We start from the raw sequence: 21,522 nt of genomic DNA on the forward strand, positions 1-21,522 counted from the left end.
TTAGCCTGTTTGTTTGATCAGGTAATTACACAGTTATGTGGGAATTGGGTGTAATTGAGAGAGTGTAATTACACTCTCCAATTTTCAAGAGGGGGGGGGGGGGGGGGGGGGGCTGAGAATTGGGTGTAATTACACTCTCTCAATTTACCTTTTAGTTTATTTATTTTTAATTTTATTTTAATTCTTTTCTTTTTTTATTTCTATTATTTAATTTATTTTTATTTTATTTTAATTTCTTCTCTTTTCTGATTTTTTTTTTATTTCTATTATTTAATTTCTTTTTTATTTTTACTTTTTAATTAATTTTTATTTTTTAAATATATTTTTATTTTTATAGTATTTATATTTCATTTCCTTTCTTCTCATTCCCAACCTTTACTTCTTGTGGTTCCATATAATTGCTCGTATTTTTTTTAGTTTTTTATTTTATTCATTTAGCATAACCGTGTTAATATTCTAATTTTTGAAACTACATCTCTTAATATTATAAAGAATGGGTCATTAACAAACTTGACATATAATAAGTGACATTAAAGTAGAATTTCGTTATGAATGAGGTTATAGACTTATATTTTCCCTTTCTTTTGAATTATAAGAGTATTTACTTATGTAACGTTGGAATTTGACATAAGAGTATTATGTTAAATTTTTTTCTTTTGGATTTTGAATTTGGGTTATATTTTCAATTTTAAAAATATTTGCTTTAACACTATTGACTTGTTATTTCATATTGCATGCTGTTTATTTTTCATTTACAGTTGATAAATTTTGTCAAACATTTAAATAATGTTATGGCATTATATTTATAAATATTCTTTTTTTGTCAAACATCCAATCCCATGATGTTCTCACAGAAAAGGTATGCTTTTAAGTTTTATAATCAATTAAAATTAAAATATTATTAATTTGAAATTATATATCAATTATTTTTTACAAAGTTATAATTATATGATTATTAATTGACATATTTTCAAGAAACAATGTATTATTAAATAACTAATTTAATATCATTTATAAAGGCACATATTTTTTAAATATTAATTTTAAATTTTTTGTAGTCAAATGTTATTTTTAAATTAAACTAACTGTGTAATTACACTTGTGCAACCAAACAACACACTTGTAATTACACTGTAATTACATTATGACAAACAAACAAGCCATTGTAATTGCAATACTGTGTAATTACTGGACTGTGTAATTACTAGGGTAGTAATTACACCAATTCCAATTACCAGGAGGCTTTCCAAACAGGCTCTAAAAGATATTTATTCAAGCTGGATGATAGCTCAAATGAGCCCAACTGCCCAAGTTAAGGATGGCCCAGTCAAGTCTTTATAAACCAGTAGCATGATAGAATTAGATTCTGACAGGATTGGCTGTGCTGTTCCTATCCGCAAAATCACTCTGTATCTTCTAGGAGAAAACAGAGTGAAGAATAAGTTGGGTAAAAAATTAGAGAGGCAGAAAGGGGCCAAAATCAGAAAATTATGCAGTATTCAGCACAGTTTCTCCAGGCTCCAGCAACCCCGCTTCCTCCAAAACAAATTCAAGGCACAGCCACAACTAAAACTCTTTCAATTCCCAACCAATGCTGCAAATTCTCACGCAGAGAACTCGCCATTAGCACTAGTTCATCCATGCTTCTACTCTTAGGCTCTCATGCTCTAGAGCCGTTGAATTTGTCAAGAGCAAGGGCAGCTGAGCTTCCCGATAACCCCGATAAAATAGAACCAGAAGAGCCTTCAAGAAAAGTCGACTATTGTTCAGACCAGAATGTAACAAAGAGAGCATTTCTTGAAGTATCGGTTGATGGGGAACCTATTGGAAGGATTGTTATTGGGCTACACGGTGAGAGTGCCCCAGTTGGCTCAGCAAGGTTCAGCAATCTTGTTAGCGGAGCAGCAGGGGTTAGTTATAGAAGAAAAGATTTTGTGAGGATAATGCCAAATTATGTACAACATGGTGGATTGAGGTCATATGGAGTGGATGCTGAACTCGCAAAGAGCACTGGAAGAACTATGGAAATCGATAACCTAGTGAACGAATGGGAGAAACAGAGTGAAATGTGTCAGGGTACCAAGAATGTGGCAAGAAGTGTTAGCATTATTGTGAGGGACCCCTCAAAACCACCTCCAAAGACAAAGCTGGTTGCTCGAGGAGGAAAGCTTGAAATCGATCAAGAAGAAGTGGGAAAAGATGTTAATGGAACAGAGTTTACAATTGCACTTAAAGACTCACCTGAGTTAGATACCTCTGCTTTAGTCATTGGGAGAGTCTTGGAGGGGATGGATGTTGTTGAGAGAATTGGCCAGGTCAAAACTGTGAAAGAGAATACCAGTTCTCCTTATTTCAGGTACCAGCAATCTCCCAATCATCTAGATCTGGTGGCTAGTAATGAAAATTGATTACATAAGAACACATAAAAATAGACTAACTGGTATTTTCAAGGACTAAGAGAACGATATATACCAGTTTCCTAATAAGAAAATCATAGTATACATAAAACATAAACCAACCGATTCACCAAGTGAACCGTATAGATGCATTAATTTTCTGGTTTTATCAACAGGGCAGCCAAGTTGATAGGAGATAAAAGGGCTGTAGTTGCAGAGAGAGGCTTCAACAGACCTTACTCAAAGGTGAAAATAACAAATTGCGGCTTGATGGAATGATCAAAGATGCAGTTGAGAGATTTTTGTCCTTTCATTTCTGTTAAGAGGAAGAACTGTTCAGCTAAAAGTGTACAAAACTCATGTACCAAAAAATTCCATGCAATTTTACCTCTCGTCCGAGAGCTTACATCAATGGTAACAATTACAGTGTCTTCCCCTTGTTTACTTTATCTGTCAAAAAGAGCAGATTACAACCCTCTCCAAATAAGTAATCAATAATTTCACTTTGGAGAAATCATATCAAACAATGTCATGCTAATTAGCCACTATGACAATTCTAGAATAGAGGTGCATCCTCTACAGCTATTCTTCAAAAGTTCACAGTTGTGACATCCAGGTAAAATATAGGCAATAAGACGCAGAAACTGTCTCCACTGAGAAGGTAATCTCATCACCCAGTCTGCTTGGCGAAAGTCATTTTCCTCGTGAAACATGGGGTGTACTCCATCACATGGATAACTTTGTTGAATTAACTTGGACGAACAAGCTTCCTTCGTTTGGCCGTTGGAGATGTAAAAAGCTTTTGCACTGAAGCAACGGGATCATCCACCTGCATAGGAGCAAAACAAGATAAGTCATTTGCTTTCTGGTGATAGAACTTTCCATTCATCCCACTACTCCGACCATCTGGTATCAAGAGATCAAAAGGAAGCTTGTCCTTGCATTGTCTCAAACACCACAGACAAACCACTAACAATGCGAGTTAAGGACCAACTCACCAGATTTCACTTCACTAACACCATTATAAAGTCATATAAACTACCCATTAAATTCAGATAAACAGTGCAACCAAGCAAAATGTTGACAAATTAAATGAGCTACAATAGAACCTCTAGTGATAAACCGTTTTCAATTATCAGCAAACAAAAAGACAACACTGAGAGCTTAGTCTGGGCAAGCAACATCCCAAAGTCTTGGATGCACGAGGATGCCTCAGCAGTGTTATAAGGGCATGCAATTTGACCGTGCATCTTAGACTAATGATCTCATTTGTTTTGTTTTTTCCTTTTTTTGCGATTTACTATGAAAATTTAATGGATATTGACGTTCATATAAGTTTGACTAAAAGAACTAAGTAGACATGGCCAATAAAATGTGAAGCTCAAAATCGAAACCTGGTCTCCAGAAAGATAAGTCATCTATCCAACAGAAGATAGTACTCCTACTATATACTTCTCACTGAATTATTCTTGGTCTATGCATTCAATTCTCTGAAGTACATAATGCACAGTATCCAAATCGATTTTTTCTTTTTTGTCCAAATGCAAATTACTAAGTTTAATGTAAACAATCTTTCCTTGAGTTCTCAAGTTATCATATCAAAGGAAAAATTGGAGTATGACTCCAGGCTGCATAGAGTGGACCATCTGGAAGGAAAGGAATTCAACATGTTTTGAAAATAAAAGCAATCCCATCCAGAAGATAAAGCTTAATTGTATTCGACTTTTGCATTTTTGGTGTAAAGAAAAGTACATAGATGACACAGAGACACTCATACAATTTCTAGAGTCTCTTCAGTTGCTGGTTTAATATTTATGTGTAGCTTTTGTTAGCCTCCCTGTAACTATGGCCTTCTGGCCCCTTTTGATTATAATACAGCTTGTTAACATCTTAAAAAAAAAAAAAAAAAAAAAAAAGTTATCATATCCAAACAGTAAAGCTAAAAATTGTATTTATCCAAGTCAAGGCCATGATGAAAATGATTTTTGTGAAGGAATGGAAGGAGCAGCATTTCATCAATATATATGATAAACACCAACCAAAATGTCAGTTTATACGTTAATAAGGTTGCTTTAATTAGCTACTGATTGTTACCTTTTTCATAGTAAGCTTAGCCTAATTACTACACAATTAGCTCAAAACATGTCTTTATCCTTAACGGTCAAATTAACTTGCCACCTTATCTATTAGTACTAGTTTACTTCTTCCTTACCTTAATCAAGGAAGATGGAGCATAACTGGACAAAGGAGAACAAGATTCCTCATGACGCTCTAAAGCAGATAATGTTTGTTCCCATCCTGGCGGAGAGCCACCATTAGATGCAATCCAGGGGCAAAAGTATCTGTGCAGCCTGAAGGGATCAAACTCCAAAGCTTTATCTACGGATAGAATTTGCAACTCCTTCCCTGAAAGGACAACGTAGTCTGTCAGTTACACTCGTACGCTCAACATAAGTAGAGAAAAAAATGCACTTAAAAAAATGTCTTTTCTATTGCTAACAATTTAAACACCCACCCTCCTCTCCCTTGGCGCCCAAACAAAAAAACACATTAAGATATAGCATTTGCAGCATGCAGAGAGATGTACTTGGCAGGACAAATGGCTTGGGGACACTTTAGTAAAAGACTCATTTCCTTCACTATTTCTGATAGCTTCTAACAAAGAAGCAACATTAGCTCAATATATAGACAACAACAGTTGGACACCAATTTTTAGACGAAACTTACGGGATTGGGAAGTTGATGATTTTCTTTCTCTCTTAGAAAGATTGGGACATAGTACTTTGGTGGCAGAATCTCAAGACAGAATCCTCTGGGGCAATTCTAAGGAAAAGATTTTCCCTGTGAAGGAATGTTACAACTACTGGAGTTCTCAAAATAGCCTTTTAGAGGTTTGGCCTTGGAAACTTGTATGGAGAACCAGACAGTCTCTCAGAGTTACTTGCTTCACTTGGACTGCACTGAAGGAAGCATGCCTAACACAAGATAATCTCAGGAGGAGAGGTGTAATCGTCGTCAACATGTGTGCCATGTGCAAGCAGACCAATGAAAGTGTCAACCACCTATTTTTGCACTGCCCTGCAGCCTTTGGTATTTCTTCTATTCTATGCTTGGTCTCCAATGGGTAATGCCCTTCAACATCAAAGATGCCTATGCTAGCTGGATACTCTGGAGAGTTGACAAATCCATCAAAAGGGTCTGGAGAATGATCCCAGCAGTAATTTTTTGGACCCTATGGAAGGAGAGAAACAGTAGATGCTTTGATGGAATCTCAACTCCTATTTGCATTTTAAGTCTAGGTGTTTAGTTAGTCTTTTCAGTTGGCACTTTTTTGCCCCTGTAAACAGTGTGGATAACTTTCTGGATTTTGTTAGCTCCCTTTCTCTAGTACAGTAGAGATGGGATTTCTTTAGACTGTTTTACAGGTTTTTGCTAAGTCTGCTTCATGTTTTGTTTGAAGCAGCTTTTTGCTCATCTATAACCTTGCATCTTCTTGATGCTTTTCTAATGACATTTTATTACTTTACCCAAAAAAAAGAGAGATGTACTTCCTTAAACACTTAAAAATGAAGTATATAAATACTAAAGAGTGCTGAGTCTTCATCATAAGAATTTCTGCATGAAAATGCGATAATTTTGTGAAATTGTAAATTGGTTGAAAAGAATCTCTTTTCCAAGCATATATGTCTGATATATCAGCAAAGCAGATAAAAATACTTAAAGAGGCAATATGGTGCAACTCAAAATGTGCATCACGGAATAGGGAAGGGACCTGCCTAGACTTGAAGCTGGAGAAGAATAAAATACTTGGGCATCAACGAGGTCAGGTCTTTGGACAGACAGCAGAATGTAGATAGGTGTGTACTACTGACTCATGGACATAAAAGAGAATACCAAAAGGAAGATGCCTAGATTCCTTTAGAAAATATGCAAAATAAGAAAAGACTGAACAGTCCTTGGACAGTAATGCAGGTCCGATCAGCAATTCAATGCAACTATGCAAGTATACCAAATTTGGACCACTTCATGAAACTGGATCTATATTGCTAAGTGCTGCAAACCAGGTTAAACTTGGACCATTTCATGAAACTGGATTTGTATTGCTAAGTTCTAACAAACTTGGTTCACCCTCCAATTCCCACTATAATCCACTTCACGGACACAATTGCAACAGTGCTAATGCTAATGATCGAGCTTGATCATAGAAACAATGACACAAGTTACTAAAAACTGAATTACCTCGACTAGGTGAAATGTCATGAATAAGAGGACGCACTCCAGCCATAACAACATCATTCCCATTGCCTTGCTCCCCTCCTTGTGTAAAATTGTTAACCTCAACCATCACTCTGCTCTCACCACTTCCCCCTACACGACTTGCGACACTATCCTTGCCACTTGATCCAAAATCATTTCCAGCCTTGTCCTTACAATGATCCGTGACTGCTGGATCAACCTTGTTCACACTTTCTGCATTATCAGCCATTTCAGTGGTGTTACCAGAAACTTGTGCTGCAGCCTGGCTGTTTTCTGGTGGAGCTTCTGTAATCACTTCTGATGTAGACAATGAAGTTCCTTCCTCAGTATTTTCTCCTGCAAGAAACTCCGGGTTTTTGCATACACCAGATGAGCTCTTGGTTACTAAATCATCCTTAAGCTCAGATTCAGCAATAAACCATGCTCTCAAATTCCGTCCAATGATTGGCAGAGATATTTTCGCCATATAATTATGTGTTGCTGGAGGAGGACCACCTGCAATCGTCAAGTTTAAATTTGGTGGTGTTCTATCTAACGTAGTGTCACCAGGAGTTGCAACGTGCCCTATGCGTTCTCTATTCTCATCACGATCACTGTTGCCTGAAAGAAGGTTTTTACCACCATCGGTGTGACTGATATGATCATTGTTCACCTGTGTGTATCCACTTACTCGTAGAAATTCCAAAGGCCGAGAAACCAGGGGAAAATCCCATAGACCTATACAAGCCCCACAAAGCCTGCAGTCCAGAACAACAGAATATGGATTGATGATTGCTTCTTCAGAAGCTTGACTGTCATCAGCTGGCTTGCTCTCAGAAGTCTTATCAGTAGATGAACTGTAGACAGTAATAGTCTGACTTTTTCCGCTCAACATAGACTTATCTGAGACATTGGCATCCTTACTAGATTGATTCAGCTGATCCTTGGGGTCAACTAGATATGGCAGTCTGCGGAGTTCCCAGCCACATAAACTAATGAGCTTTTGTGCCTAAACATGATTCAATATATCAAATATCAAAAACCGCAAATTGACAAACACAGCCACTTCATCTAACAAAAGCAAATTAATTTAAAAAATACATTAGCTCATACAATATTTTAGAGTAAGTCTAAGCTAAGAAAAATTAGATGTATAGCTTGATAGGATATAAACGCTGCTCACCTCCCCCACCCGTCCCGCCTAAAAAATAAGAAGAAGAAGAAGAAGAAGAATGATAAAATCTCGTGATAATTCTAAGATTTCTCCACCCACAACCCCTCCTCTCAAAAAGAGAAGAACCTAGGGATATGCAGTCCAAGAATAAACAGCATAGCAATCAACCGGACAATGGATAAGACAATTTTTTTTATAGCAGATATGCACTTTGGCACTAACTTTTGCCATCATACTAATTAAATCAGAGAGATCAGATTGAGTAAGAGACGGGGTTAGCAGCACTTTTGTACTTATCATCATTCTCCTGCGACGAGAAACTAAAGTGCAATATATGCTGCACACGCTCAAATTTTCTTTCATACCTGATAATATGTGAGACAAGACACTGAAACGGGTTCATTTCTGGTGTCTTCTTCTTGGGTAGTTTCCATGGACTCATTACGTTCCACAGTCAAAGATTCTCGTAGAAATTGTTCCAACTGAGGGCTTCTCAAGAAATCAATGGCCTTAGGTGAAATCACGGGAAGAGCAGCAAGCTGTGATAGAACAGAATGCCGCATTTTATACTGATCAACGAGCACAGCAGTAGCTGTAGGTGGAAAATCTGCTAGTTTTTCATCACAGACATTATCGATCCAAGGGCAAAGTAGCTTGTGTCCACTATCTAGCTTCAAGCTGAACACCAAGGCCGCTTTGTCAACTGACGCCCACGAATGGGAGAAGCATGAAATGAGAAGCACAAATTCATTATGAAAGGAGAATGGGGTAATAACAACTACCAATTGCTTCTGTTTTAAGAAAAATAGTAAAACAACATAGAAAAGCTGTATAGCTTACCTTGTTGTTGTGTCCAAGATGGCGGAGTAGAGAAGAGCATTCGTGATCCACATGCTTCACAGGCAATGGTGTCCATATCTACATTAATCCAACCCCTTCTAGCACAGTTAACAGCACTGATTGCCTGCCGAGGAATGAAAGCATTGCGTTCTAAGATTAACAATATGGCACAGTGGAGACAATTTCTGTACATATAGATAAACAAAAGGAAAAATCACACAGGGAAAGATTCCATTTTTCTCTAAGGAAAGATGTAAAGCTAACCATTTCAAGAACATAAAGAAGAAAAAAGTGGATAATAGGAATGTAAAAAAGATGACACATTCTAAAGGAAGAAGAATCAAACACTAAAAATTCTAAGACTATTTCTGAAAGAATCTCCTAGGACAAGGGTAAAAGCCTGTATAAGCTCAAGCAGTCAGCTAGAGTGTTAGCTTTGGAGTTGTCCTAAATGATTATACTTCTCTATTACGAACAACTGAACAAAGCTTGTCTTTTAGAAGTACAGACAGAAAGTCTGTTGTTTGTTCCCTTGAGGCATTACAAGTTAAATGATTATGCTTCTCTATTACAAGAACAACAGAGCAAAAGCATATGGTGAAGAAGCACTTGTTTTCTGCTTCCTTAAGGCATTACATGTTACTTAGGCATGGAATGGGGGTGTAGGAAGACCACCATTCCGACCCCTGACCCCAAGTTTCCCTTCTGCCCTGCAGTAACATGGGTGGAGCTAGGGTACCGCAAGGGGTTTCAATGAAAAATTACACTGTATATACAAGGACAAAATTATATCTTATGTATATATAGCAGATAATTTCCTTGGCTTCTTTGTATGTTTACTTCTTTCTATTTAAATCCTCTTGGTAACAATACTGGCTCCGCCACTGTGTAGTAACTATTTAATTTAATAAGATTATGTAAGTAAGTGAATCTCCACATTCAAATTAAGAACATCATAATAAGAGAGGGGAGTAAATATTAACCTGTGGTTTAGCAAACCAGGTCATAGACTTAAAAGTAGATATCCTTCTAAACAAATCATCTCTGTCCCATGGTCGAGCTTCCCCTGTACCTTTAGTAGCTGATAAGTTGTGCCTGTTAACTTTTCCACTTGATGACATGTCCGGGCGTTTTTTGCCTCTTGACAATTGAACTCCAGATGCACTACAGCAGCCAAATTAAAACCCCAGAATTAAGCACCATATCTCAGAGTTGGAAGTAAGAACATTCATCAAAAGGAAAAAAAAATTACTCCCTCCCTCCGTTTGATAATAAGTGGTGTTTTTAGCTTGAGCACACTTAAGAAAACTACAAATTCTTAGAAAGTAAAAAGTGTTTTTACTAACTTACCCTTAATCAAATGTCTTGAAAAATAAGTACTCCCTCCGTCCATTTTTACTTGTCCTCTATACTAAAAATAGATGTCTACTTTTACTTGTCCATTTTAGAAAACCAAGATAGAATTTAACACTTAGTCAAGTCAATACATGATAAGTAAAAATGGACGGAGGGAGCACATCTTTAAGTAGTTTCTTGATTATGTAAAACTCTATTCATTTGAATAAGGATAAAATTGGAAGAAAAAAATCAAATGTGTTCTTGATTTTGTGAAACACTACTTATTTTGTTTAAAACAAAATGAAAAGGGAAAAACGCCACTTATTTTGAACTGAAGGGAGTATTGAATTCCAGATGCACTATAGCAGCCAAATTAAAACCCCAGAATTAAGCACCATAGCTCAAAATTGGAAGTAAGAACATTCATCAAAAAGGAAGAAAAAAAATACTCCCTCCCTTTCATCATAATTACAATTTTTAGGTTGAGCACACCCATTAAGAAAACTATGCATTCCTAAAAATTAAGAAGTGTTTTGTCCCAAAATAAATGTAACCTTAGGAATTCAAGACAAAAATTGGCAAGTGTTTCCAATTACGTCTTTCGCATTAAAGTAGTCCTCTTTAATATTCATAAATTCTCAAAATACATCTAATAGGATAGTTTAGTAAACTTCACATTGTATATATTGATTTCTTAATAGGAGTGATTTTTGCTAAGGTGACACTTATTTTGGGATAGAGGGAGTACCATAGCTCAAAGTTGGAAATACTCCCACTGTTTCATAATAAGTGGTGTTTTTAGCTTCGGCACACTCTTAACAAAACTACACATTCCAAATAAGCAAAGAACTGTTTTTACTAACTTACCCTTAATCAAATGTCTTGAGAAATAAGTATTCCATCTGTCCCAATTTATATGCTACACTTCTCTTTTTAGTCTGTCCCAAAAATAACAGTGATTTTCCTATATTTAGAAACAATTTAACTTACATCCACACAAATATTTAAAATTTATTTTGTATCATAAATTTCAAAAGTATTTCTTTTCTTTGCCTAATCGAATGGTGCCACATAGATTGGCACTGAGGGAGTACATCCGTAAGTAAGTAGTTTCTTGATTATGTAAAACTCCGTTCATTTAAATAAGGATAAAATTGTAACAAAAAACTCAATGAGCCTTGTTGATTTTGTGAAACAACACTAATTTTGAACTAAAAATACACACATATTTTGAAACGAAGGAAGTAGGAACCTGGAATTGGGTTTAGATTTGAGAGGAGTACGAAAGAGCTTATCCATGGCATCTTCAAATCGCTTTTCTGATTTTTCAGCCATATTCTGCGTCTGTAGAGAGAGAGAGAGAGAGGCGCCAATTTATATTTAATGTGTATGGACCGTCATTGGGGAGGATTTCTTTTTTCGTTCGGTCCCCAAAATAAGCCGGTTAGCTATACAAGGCATAAATCCAGAACATTTAAGCGACCTCCTTATTATACTTACCAAACTATGTTCGTGAGATGTACGGGATCTAATATGATTAATCATCATATTTAATCAATTTAATTATTTGAAGAGATTTAGTCAGAAATTTAAAAAAAAAATGATTTAGGATATATCCTAACTAATCATTGACTAAATGCTAGATGTTTAAATTAAAAAAAATGAACGTAATATGGTAAATCACATAATTTTAATCACTAAGTAAAATTCTCAAATTGCTAAATCAAAATTTAAAATAATAAATTTTGAAAAGGTGAAGAAACAATAACCAGAGAATTGCAAAGAAGAATAAAATAAGCAACAAAATGGAAAACTAAATATCAAAGAAAACAGGAGCAATGAAAAAAATTAAGAGGAGAAGGCAATTAAGCGAAGAAGCAATCCACAAATGAAACTCCTTAGTGAATCTCTATATTTTATTTATTTTCCTCTTATTGTTCCCCTTAATTTCTCAATTGTTGTTAAAATTTATCATATTTTGGTTATGTCCGTCTCTTTTTATATTTAGTAAGTTGACAATTCAAATGTCCTAAATGTCAAGTTTATAATCACAAGATTCAAAGAATATTTTATTATATTATACGCATTTTTAATTTAAAATCACAAGATTCAAAAGTCTATTTTTATTGTCTAGTCAAATTTAGACACTTAAATTGAAATGAAGTGTAGAAGTAAAAGTGAAATACACGTGTACATGTGGCAAACCAAGTAGTAATACTTGTTAAATGAAGTTTATTTGGTTACTCACTTTAATTAGTCTTTACAGTTTGTATATTTTGCAAACGATAATGCGATTCTCCTTAGTGAGTCACTATATTTTTTTTCCTTTCCCCTTATTTTTTCCTTTAATTTCTCAGTTGTTGTTAAAATTTGTCTTATTTTGGTTATGTCTGCCTCTTTTTATATTTAGTAAGTTGATAATTCAAATATCCTACATGTCAAGTTTATAATCACAAGATTCAAATGATATTTTATTAAATTATACACATTTTTAATTTAGAACCACAAAATTTGAAAGTCTATCTTTATTTTTTAAACGCCGTGTCTAGTCAAACATAGACACTTAAATTGAGACAGAGGGAGTATATGTCAAATGAAGGAAATGAAAGTACAATTAAGACACTGCGGACCCGTAGGGACTTAAAAAGTAAATACACAAGAGGTAGAATTAATGTTCAACTTTTGAAATGTACACATGTTAGTCCCTGCTTAGAATACAATTTTAGTTGCTTTTTGTACAACTTATTGTTGTTGTGTTCGTTTACCTTGGATGTTTATATATAATAAGAAAAATATCGAATGGAAAAATAGACATATATTTTTAGTAATGTGGGACGAATGGAGTATTTCATTTATTAATTCTTAAAAAATGTGAAAAGTCAAGTATAATAATGTGGCCAAGTAATATGAGAGGAAGGGAGTACTTCATTTATTAATTTTTAAAAAATGTGAAAAGTCAAGTATAGTAATGTGGCCAAGTAATAGGGGACTGAGGGAGTACTTCATTTATTAATTCTTAAAGAACGTGAAAAGTCAAGTAAATTCCTCAAATGGTCATTGAACTTGTAGGAAAGTCTCACTAAAGTAACTTTTAAATTTTTTTGACAATAAGGTCATCAAATTATGTCCATATTTCCAATAAAGTAAACCAATTCGTTTTTAGACATAAAACCCTTTAACCCATATATTAATTATAAAATTCATTACCTAGGCACAATTTTTTGATACTCCAAAATTCTTATTCAAATTTAAAAAAAATTGATGTTTTAATAATTAAAAAGAAATATTTAGCGCAATAATTCAAGCTATAGGAATAAGACAATATAATCATTCAAATTTTTGAACTATTTTGATATTTTTCTATTGCTCAAAGTCAGAAGTTAAACATTTTACTGAATGGAAGTGCTTGGACATAATTGAAACACATGAAAAGTTATATAGATGTATGTAATTATTATTTTTGGTTCAAGCTTGTAAGAATTAGAATAAGCTTGCTTTATTGGTAAAATATTTGGATTAATTTTCTCAAGGAAAAAATCGTGTTCGATAACTACTTTGTAAAATGAAAATATTTTTACAATTAGCTGTATATATTCTTTTAAAATATAAAATGTGTATATTAATTGTAATCCACTTATTTATAAAACTTAAATAAAATTAAAATATTGTCCGAATAGGCCTAATTTTGCTACAAACTTATGCCTTGCAAATTTTTATTTTTTTTAACTGAGCCGGATTTGAACCCATAACCTCGAGGTATTAAGCGAAGGACAAAAATTAAAGACCAACAATTTGGGGGGAAATTTAAAGATCAGGTCCTTTGAAGGGTAATGGTGCAAATGACCCTAGGAGTATTATATATTGGACATGTCCGTGCTTACAGAAAAGTTACTCCACTATGGAGAAGTCGATGCAGAGCCACTCTGGATATAAATTAAATTTTGAACACGATATACATTAAATTTTGAACACTCTTAAAATAATTGAGATAGATAGCTTAGAGGTAAAGAATGTTCAATTTTACCTAAAAGTCAGGGTTTAAAGCTTGCGTCAAATGCTGGTCATCTTTCTTTCTTCAAAAGAAAACATACAAATAGTGTCTGAAGCTATTTGGTTGATTTGTATTTGCACTTATTTTCTAAAATGTTTCGACTAAATTTATTTGTATTTGAGTTATGATTTGCATTTGGTTTATTCATATAATAGTTTAGAGTTACGTTAGACTCATTTGTTGAAACTCATTTTGTCTTTCTTCTTTCCTTTCTATTTCCTAGAAAAGAAGAAGACGTATTGTTAAAAAGAAGACAACGAGATCTAATAGCAAGTTAGCTACCACTTATTTTGTTCTCTTTTCTTTTTTAATTGCTTCTATGAACATTTTAATTATCCAACTTTGTTTTCTTTCTTTCTTTCTTTTCAAAGAAAATTAATTAGTCGTTATCTCTCGCTTTGTAACATTCTCGGAATGCCCCTTGTTGTTCTCCACTTGCGGGATTATGTACACTGGGTATGTTATTATTTGTTGTTGTTGTCATTTGATACTGTAATCACCGTAAGAGTTTTCTAGCAATGAAATTTATCAAGAATAACTTGCAAAATCAAATGGACCATAAATTTTTAGGCGGGTGTGCAGTGATGATGTTAAAAAAAAATCATTGCATTCATTCATCGGAAAAAATTTATATACTCGTCAACATTTGAACCAACTTACCAAAATTTCTGACTCCGCCACTAGTCAACCATACTTCTAATTTAAACAGTTTCCCTATTACAAAAATGTTACCATCAATAATTGTGCAAGATTTCTAACAAACCTGTTGGTGGTGCCAGTATAAAAATCCCATATTGCTCGCTCAAAAGTTAGGGAAGACCCATTTTGTTTTCTTCCAATGGGCTGAAGTAAAAGTTTACTAAGAGCCATATGAAGAAAAGAGGACAAAATTAGTGATAATCAAACAACTCATAGAACTTGCATAGTATATTTATATTAATATGTAAACTAAGACTTCAGTTGGAAATAAAACACCTAATTACTCATGAATAAAGAGGAAGAAATAATCTCCCTATTATTACTTTTACTTTCCCTATGCCCATATTAAATAAGTAAAACAAAATAAAACAAGAAAACACAATTTCAGTAATGAAAAGAAAAGGAACTTGGCCTAACTAACCAAAATTGCCAAGTAAATTTGAAAACAAACATCAGCTTGTCCTTTTCACTAGTCATTGTTTCATGAACTCCGAAATCTTTTAGAAAATGGCTCCAACACTTGTCCATATTATCAGAGCAACAATTTCCTTCTTTCCTGCTTTTCAATTCTTCGTGAACTTCCTGTACAAGATTAGCAAAAAGTTAAAGAGTAAATATTTTAGAATCATAAATAGAAAAACAAGAAATATCTATGCTTGAGAACATTACATTTGCCAGTGCAACAAATCTATACGGTATTGATAGAGTTAATGTGTGTGGATGAGACATCCAAAATAAGCTATCAATTATATACTTCATCATATAATCATGTGAAGATTCGAGCTTGTTCATATCTAGCAATACGTGTTTGATATGAAGTAGCGGATGTGTTGGAGCTCGTCCAATTAATTTGCTCCATAAATTTCCACCTTTGCCTGGAGAAAAACTTGTCTTCATCATTCATGCATAGTTAAAAAAAGGCTCGTTAGTAGGAATACATATGTATATATGTGACAGAAATAAAGAGAAGGGACAATAGCCTTTTTGGTCCCTAAATTAAGGTATATTATGACTTTAGTCCTTGTGATATCTGACGAAACACATTTAACCTTTAATTGATCGAAATGCATGTTTTTAATCCTTTTATGTAAGAAGTATGTTGTATGATCTACTTTTAGAATTAACTACATTGCCGTCAAATATGGGGTAACAACTAACAATACAAGCTTAACAAAAACATGGGTAATTAAAATGTCGAACGACTAATAAATATGGTAAATTTGTAAATATTTACAAGCAAATTAAAGGGATCAAAAGCACAAATTTTAACATTGGAGGTTAGATGTGCTAAATCAGATATCGCAAGGATCAAAATTAAAATTTACCGATAATTAAAGGACAAAAAAGGTTCATAAAAAATTTACCTGTTTCCTTATAGAGTGATGTTCATGTATCTGATCTTCATCAAGAATGCACAAGGTCAGTACCATCTTGTTGCTAAAATCTTTAAGATGACTTCTCAATTTGATGAACCAAGCTCTATTGATCTTCTCCACATTATATGCTAGTCCAATCCTGGTCTCTAAAAGATTTGGTGCATCACTTGGATCTAAAAACGGTTTATATGTTGTACCTACGTATTTGTAAGTAGTTAAATTGGGCGCCGAAACTACACGAGTTCTCGAACAATCAGATAATCGTGTGAATAATAAGATCAACGTTCTGAGCAATGGACTGGAAATTTTAACAGTGTTCGATGTCACACAAGGGCCCATTAACAAAGTTTCAAGAAGAGGAAAATCTAAACAACAAATTTCATGATCAAGGCCAACAGGAAACTTCAAACAATCCAAGTGAAATTCCCGCAACATTCTACAAACACGAATATCCATGTTAACAGCACGTTTCTTTTGACTCCGATAAACAAAATGGAACACTTGTAAACTCGGGGCAATAACTTGTACGTTGGTAATAACAAGATAAGAACACATTGACTTCACATAAAGCTTCTTCAAACGATCTAATTTAGGTAATACTATAGAAGTTAGGAACTTGCAATTCACCAAACTCAAATCTCTAATATTAGGGCTCGTACTAATAAACTTGGATAGAACTTTTCCAAATATTTTAACGCCATCCAATTTCAACTCTTGCAAAGAATTAATATTTACTTCACTATGGAAAATTTCTTGATGAATAAGGGTGCAATGAGTTAGATGAAGAAGAGTAAGGCATGTTGACTGAAACATATACGGCAAGTGGCACAAATAATTCCCAAATCTCAAATACACCTCGTGGAAATTATTTTCATCCATCAATTTCATTATTTTATGGATATTCTCAGAATAATTAAATTCAACGCGCAATATCCTTTTATCAGCATTGATCAACTTACTTTTACAAATCTCAAGAGAAGAATGGACCCAATCCATGAACTTGTTACGCGATTTATGGACGAAAAGGGATTGGTCAAAGTAGAAAACGAAGTATGATGGGGTGTTACGATGACAATTCTTGGAAACAAGACGGACATGATCTAGGTCTTGAGATGTAAGGTTGGAAAATATCGAATGGAGAATACGATCAGGCAATCACAATGTTGGATCTACCGAATTAGTACGAGAAATTTTTGGTTTGTTAATGATTTCTTCAATTGATTGGGCCATGGCGTGAGAATGGAAACCCTAACGAGCCTGATCGTAACGTATTAGACCAAACAGTTGCATTCATTCTTAGAGGGAAACCTTTTAAAACTTTGAGCATAAACGAAGACCTTTCCGACTTGGTTTCAGTAACCAAACAAGACTATTGAAATAAACCCCTCACTTTTATTGAATTACACTTCAGTCCTTTTATTTTTTTATTTATTTAACAAGACCTGCCGAGTACTATTATTTCCATTTAGATTACCACATTTATCGTATGCCTCACATGACCTTTTGCGTCGCCTCTAGTTGTTCAAATTAGAACTCTCTTTTTCATTTTTTTGGTTAAATAAGATTACATATAGCTAAGGATTAAAATAAGGTAAAAACTCATTCACACCGGGTGTTTACACCAAACCAATATATGCATGTCATGTTTTTAATATAGAACTAGTGAATTTAACCGCACTTCGCGCGGCTCTAAAATATTTTTTCTCCGATAAATAAAATAAAATTTTATATTATAGTTGTGTAAAAAGTAACACCAATATGATAATAAAAATAAAAGCTTCATTAGAAAAGCAACAAAAATAAAGAGAAAGGGAAAATAAAAAGGAATTGTCACTCAAATTATTGCTTCTGTTTGGTTTATCCACATATTTGAAAAAAAAAAAACATAATTTTGTTTGATACACAATTTAGAGTGCAACTCAATCTTCTGAATCTTCCTAATTGAAATTTTTGAAAACTTTACCTTGAATACAAAACACACTACTTGACACAATATAATTTTCTTCTTACGTCTCTTATTTGTTTGTCACTTGAGCATAGATGCATACAGAGTTCCAATCAAAATTCATCTGGTCGTGCCATTGTAATTGTCTCATTGTGAATATTATTGACACCTATTCTAAGTAATGCTTAAATTCTCTTTGCTGCTTATAATTGCAAGAATCCAATATTCATCAGGGTACATAATTGTAATGTCACGAGTATAAAAATTTACCACTCATAAGTCCAAAGTTTAAAAAAAAAAATAATAAGAAAAAGAACTAAAATTAAGTTGCAAATTCATTTCCTTGCACATTAACACATGCATAAATACAATAGTGAAAATTTAAAAAAAGAAAAAAATGAACCACACGTACCAAATAGTATTGACCCGTTTTATGAAGCACTGCCTTTTTTTCTTCATGATTTTTGTAACAATCTCGAACCATTGTATTTTAACAAAGAAGAAAAAAAGATACAAGAAACAATTGAACGAAGAAGAAAAAGAACCGAAGAGATGTTTAATTACAAAGTTCTTCCCATAACTGGGAGTATGTGAATAGTAATGGTAATAAATTAGGCAAACGTGGAGGGAGTAATAGGTTAATTACTTGATTCTTATGAAAAGATAACCGACAACTTCAATATTCATTTAGTAGGGACTTTATGTGCAGCGAATATTGAATAAATAAAATAAAATAATAAATAGAATGAAAGTGGAAAAAGCTCAAAAAAATGAGAAAATAAATAAATACTGATGGTGGCCTAAGAGAGGCGCAACATCATCTTTCTATTGCCTAGCTTTATATTATATATAGATTCTTTTACTTAATCATGGTTTGGTGTGAACACTAAGTATGCCTAAGTTTTTTCCAATAAATACATATTAGTATTTGTTTTCGAAATTAGAACTGTCCTGGTTAGTTGTTAACTGGAAACTAGACAAAACATGAACCAGAAAGAATAAATTTTCAGTTTTGTCATTGGGATGTATTTGGCATTACTTTAAAGGGTCTTTTGGTTTAAAATCAGGATTATAATCAGGAATTCACGATAGATAAGCTTACGTTCGATATGAGATGAATAATTTCATGATTTTAGTATTAACTTTTTTTTTCTGATTTTAGTTAATATATCCACAAATTCAAAATCAAACAGTACTGAACAAATTTAATTCCAAATCTTATGCTTACATAACTCTCTAATCCTCTAACCAAACGGTAACTTAGCAGTCCTTCAATTTTAAACTGCCTCCAATTATTTCGGTGTGCTGAAATCATGACGATACGCTACTTCAGTGTTTATGAATAATCCTTCAGTTTGAGCTATTGAATATGTCCATCAAATATATTTTCCCGGCTATTCCAATATACGTTTAGAAGGCATATAATTAGATGCTACTAGAAAAATAAAGATATTTAGTTGATTTTGTGTTTGCTATTGTCGCTGTTGGGATAGCCAAATTACGAACTGGTTTTATAAGACAAATTACAGATAGTATTATAGAAAAATAAAAACAATTGTTGTTAAAAAAGATTTTCTAAGTGGAAACAAACTTCACTTCTCATTAGAAATAAAACAATTATTTTCTTACCAGCTAATTAAACTAGGGTTCGAGAAGTCTTCTTTCTACCTCTATTTTATGAATAACTTAGCTAGCTAGATAATGATCACGTGAAAATTTTATTTTCACCAATTACTTGAATTGACGTTTGAAAACCAGTAATACCGAGTCAAATGAAGAACTTCCCCTCAACTAATTCCGTAAAGCATGCACCCCAAAATTCTCCCCCAAAAACTCAAAAACACAACCAATTTCGAAACAACTTCTCCTTTTTAAACAAGCAAACGAGCCACAATTCTCATCTCAGATTTCTCATCATTTCACAATTCACAAGTAAAGCATATACAAGTACACTCACTTTTTTCTAGTGTTAAAAGAAAAAAAAGACTTAATCTTCCTTCATGACTTACTCCAAAGCTTTTCTCTACTTGATCTTTTTCTTTTCTTTTCATTTGTTCACTGTTTTTTCCACTGAGTTCACTGTTGGTGGTCACAAAGGTTGGGTTATCCCTGAAGCGAAAGATGATCAACTATACAATGAGTGGGCTTCAAAAAATAGGTTCAAGGTTAATGACACCTTAAGTAAGTACATCTTTACCTTATCAATATTTTCACTATTAAACTTAACTAATACGCTTAGAGAGATATCTAAGACTTTTAACCAGTGATACAATGGCACTGTAGTAGACTAGTACCTATATATCTTTCTTCATTTGAATGAGACTATCAGTTGTCAGTGCAAAAATCAAGATTTAACCGATCACTAGCGATTTGATGCACCTTATCATGTGAAGTGGTGTCACCTGAATAGTAGCATAGCAAAGGGTGACCAACACTATTTGTCAGAAATTTATTGTACCATATAACAATTATACGGCATGTATCGGTAAAAAGTTACTTTATATAACACCATTTGATCAGAAAATATTAGTGTGTGAAAACAAAAAGTAAGAGTTAGCTGTACTTGACATGGATAGACTCCTAGTCCAAAGGTCAATTTGGTTGTAAAATGGCACTCTACTCCGTACGCACTATATCGTTTTCTTTAAACAGTTCCGTCATTATAATTATTTTTTAAATAAAATAACCATAGTGGTTCACCGTTCACGTATTTGCTTTCAATATATTTATACTGTCAATATATTTAAGTTAAATCGATTCGAAAGTCAACATGTTTACTAGACTCTAATGTCCTCATTAATTTTGTGCGTCTCTGTGTAGTTTTTGAGTACAAAAAAGACTCGGTGTTGGCAGTGACTCAGGCAGAGTACGAGAAGTGCAAATCAGAGAACCCCATTTTTTTCTCCAACAATGGAAAATCCATCTACAAATTGGACCGACCCGGCCTGTTTTATTTCATTAGTGGAGTATCGGGCCACTGTGACAGGGGCCAAAAAATGATTGTCAAAGTATTGGAACCAGCAAGCCCACCTCAAGTTGCAAATCATACTACTGGGCCTACTACTAGTGGTGCAACTCAGTTGGCTAATGTTGTTGCTTCTCCAAGTGTTGTGGTGTTTGTGGTTTCATTATTTGGAGCTATTTTTATTTAGTTTATAAAAATAAATGCTGGAAAAACATTAGTTTTAGAATTTAGGTTGCGTAGTGTGATGCTAGGTGGTGATTGTGGGTGGGGTGGGGTGGGGAAGGGGTTGGGGGAGATTAGCTAGGTTTTTAGAACTTATTATTATCAATTTTTGGAACTAAATTGCTACTTTGATTTCCGGAATAATTATTTTGCTCGAGTAAAAGAATTGGATTTTTTTACATAACGTTAGCCTTTCTGTTGTGTTATGTGATAGTTACATCCAACTGTGGGAACATTTTCTCAATCTCAAGTTAGTTAAAATTAGAGTATGTATTTACTG

General features: G+C 33.8%; 3 protein-coding genes across 4 annotated transcripts; 2 read left to right on the plus strand and 1 right to left on the minus strand.

The window, feature by feature from the left end:
• The first annotated feature begins 1,384 nt into the window (after positions 1-1,384).
• On the plus strand, positions 1,385-2,840 carry LOC132633309 (peptidyl-prolyl cis-trans isomerase CYP26-2, chloroplastic). Its single transcript, XM_060349632.1, has 2 exons — positions 1,385-2,356; positions 2,573-2,840. The coding sequence occupies exons 1-2, from the start codon at positions 1,491-1,493 to the stop codon at positions 2,673-2,675; spliced, it is 969 nt and encodes a 322-aa protein (XP_060205615.1). The 5' UTR covers positions 1,385-1,490; the 3' UTR covers positions 2,676-2,840.
• LOC132633308 (uncharacterized) lies at positions 2,570-11,418 on the minus strand. 2 transcript variants are annotated; one of them, XR_009579624.1, is made up of 8 exons: positions 11,237-11,418; positions 9,630-9,810; positions 8,647-8,770; positions 8,172-8,509; positions 6,636-7,641; positions 4,609-4,802; positions 2,785-3,225; positions 2,570-2,712 (listed from the first exon to the last, which is right to left on the minus strand). XR_009579624.1 is itself a non-coding variant. In XM_060349631.1 (7 exons), exons 1-7 carry the CDS (start codon positions 11,317-11,319, stop codon positions 3,145-3,147), a joined length of 2,007 nt encoding a protein of 668 aa, XP_060205614.1. In that variant the 5' UTR covers positions 11,320-11,418; the 3' UTR covers positions 2,570-3,144. The 2 variants fall into 2 exon arrangements, 1 of the variants encoding a protein (XP_060205614.1); XM_060349631.1 differs by having other exon boundaries at positions 2,570-3,225.
• An 8,487-nt stretch (positions 11,419-19,905) lies between these two features.
• Positions 19,906-21,264, plus strand: LOC132634348 (early nodulin-like protein 5). The gene is made up of 2 exons (XM_060350611.1): positions 19,906-20,236; positions 20,876-21,264. Exons 1-2 carry the CDS (start codon positions 20,056-20,058, stop codon positions 21,205-21,207), a joined length of 513 nt encoding a protein of 170 aa, XP_060206594.1. The 5' UTR covers positions 19,906-20,055; the 3' UTR covers positions 21,208-21,264.
• Positions 21,265-21,522: the final 258 nt, after the last annotated feature.

The sequence above is a fragment of the Lycium barbarum genome, chromosome 3 (genome assembly GCF_019175385.1).
Source record: "Lycium barbarum isolate Lr01 chromosome 3, ASM1917538v2, whole genome shotgun sequence".
In the NCBI taxonomy this organism is placed as follows: domain Eukaryota; kingdom Viridiplantae; phylum Streptophyta; class Magnoliopsida; order Solanales; family Solanaceae; genus Lycium; species Lycium barbarum.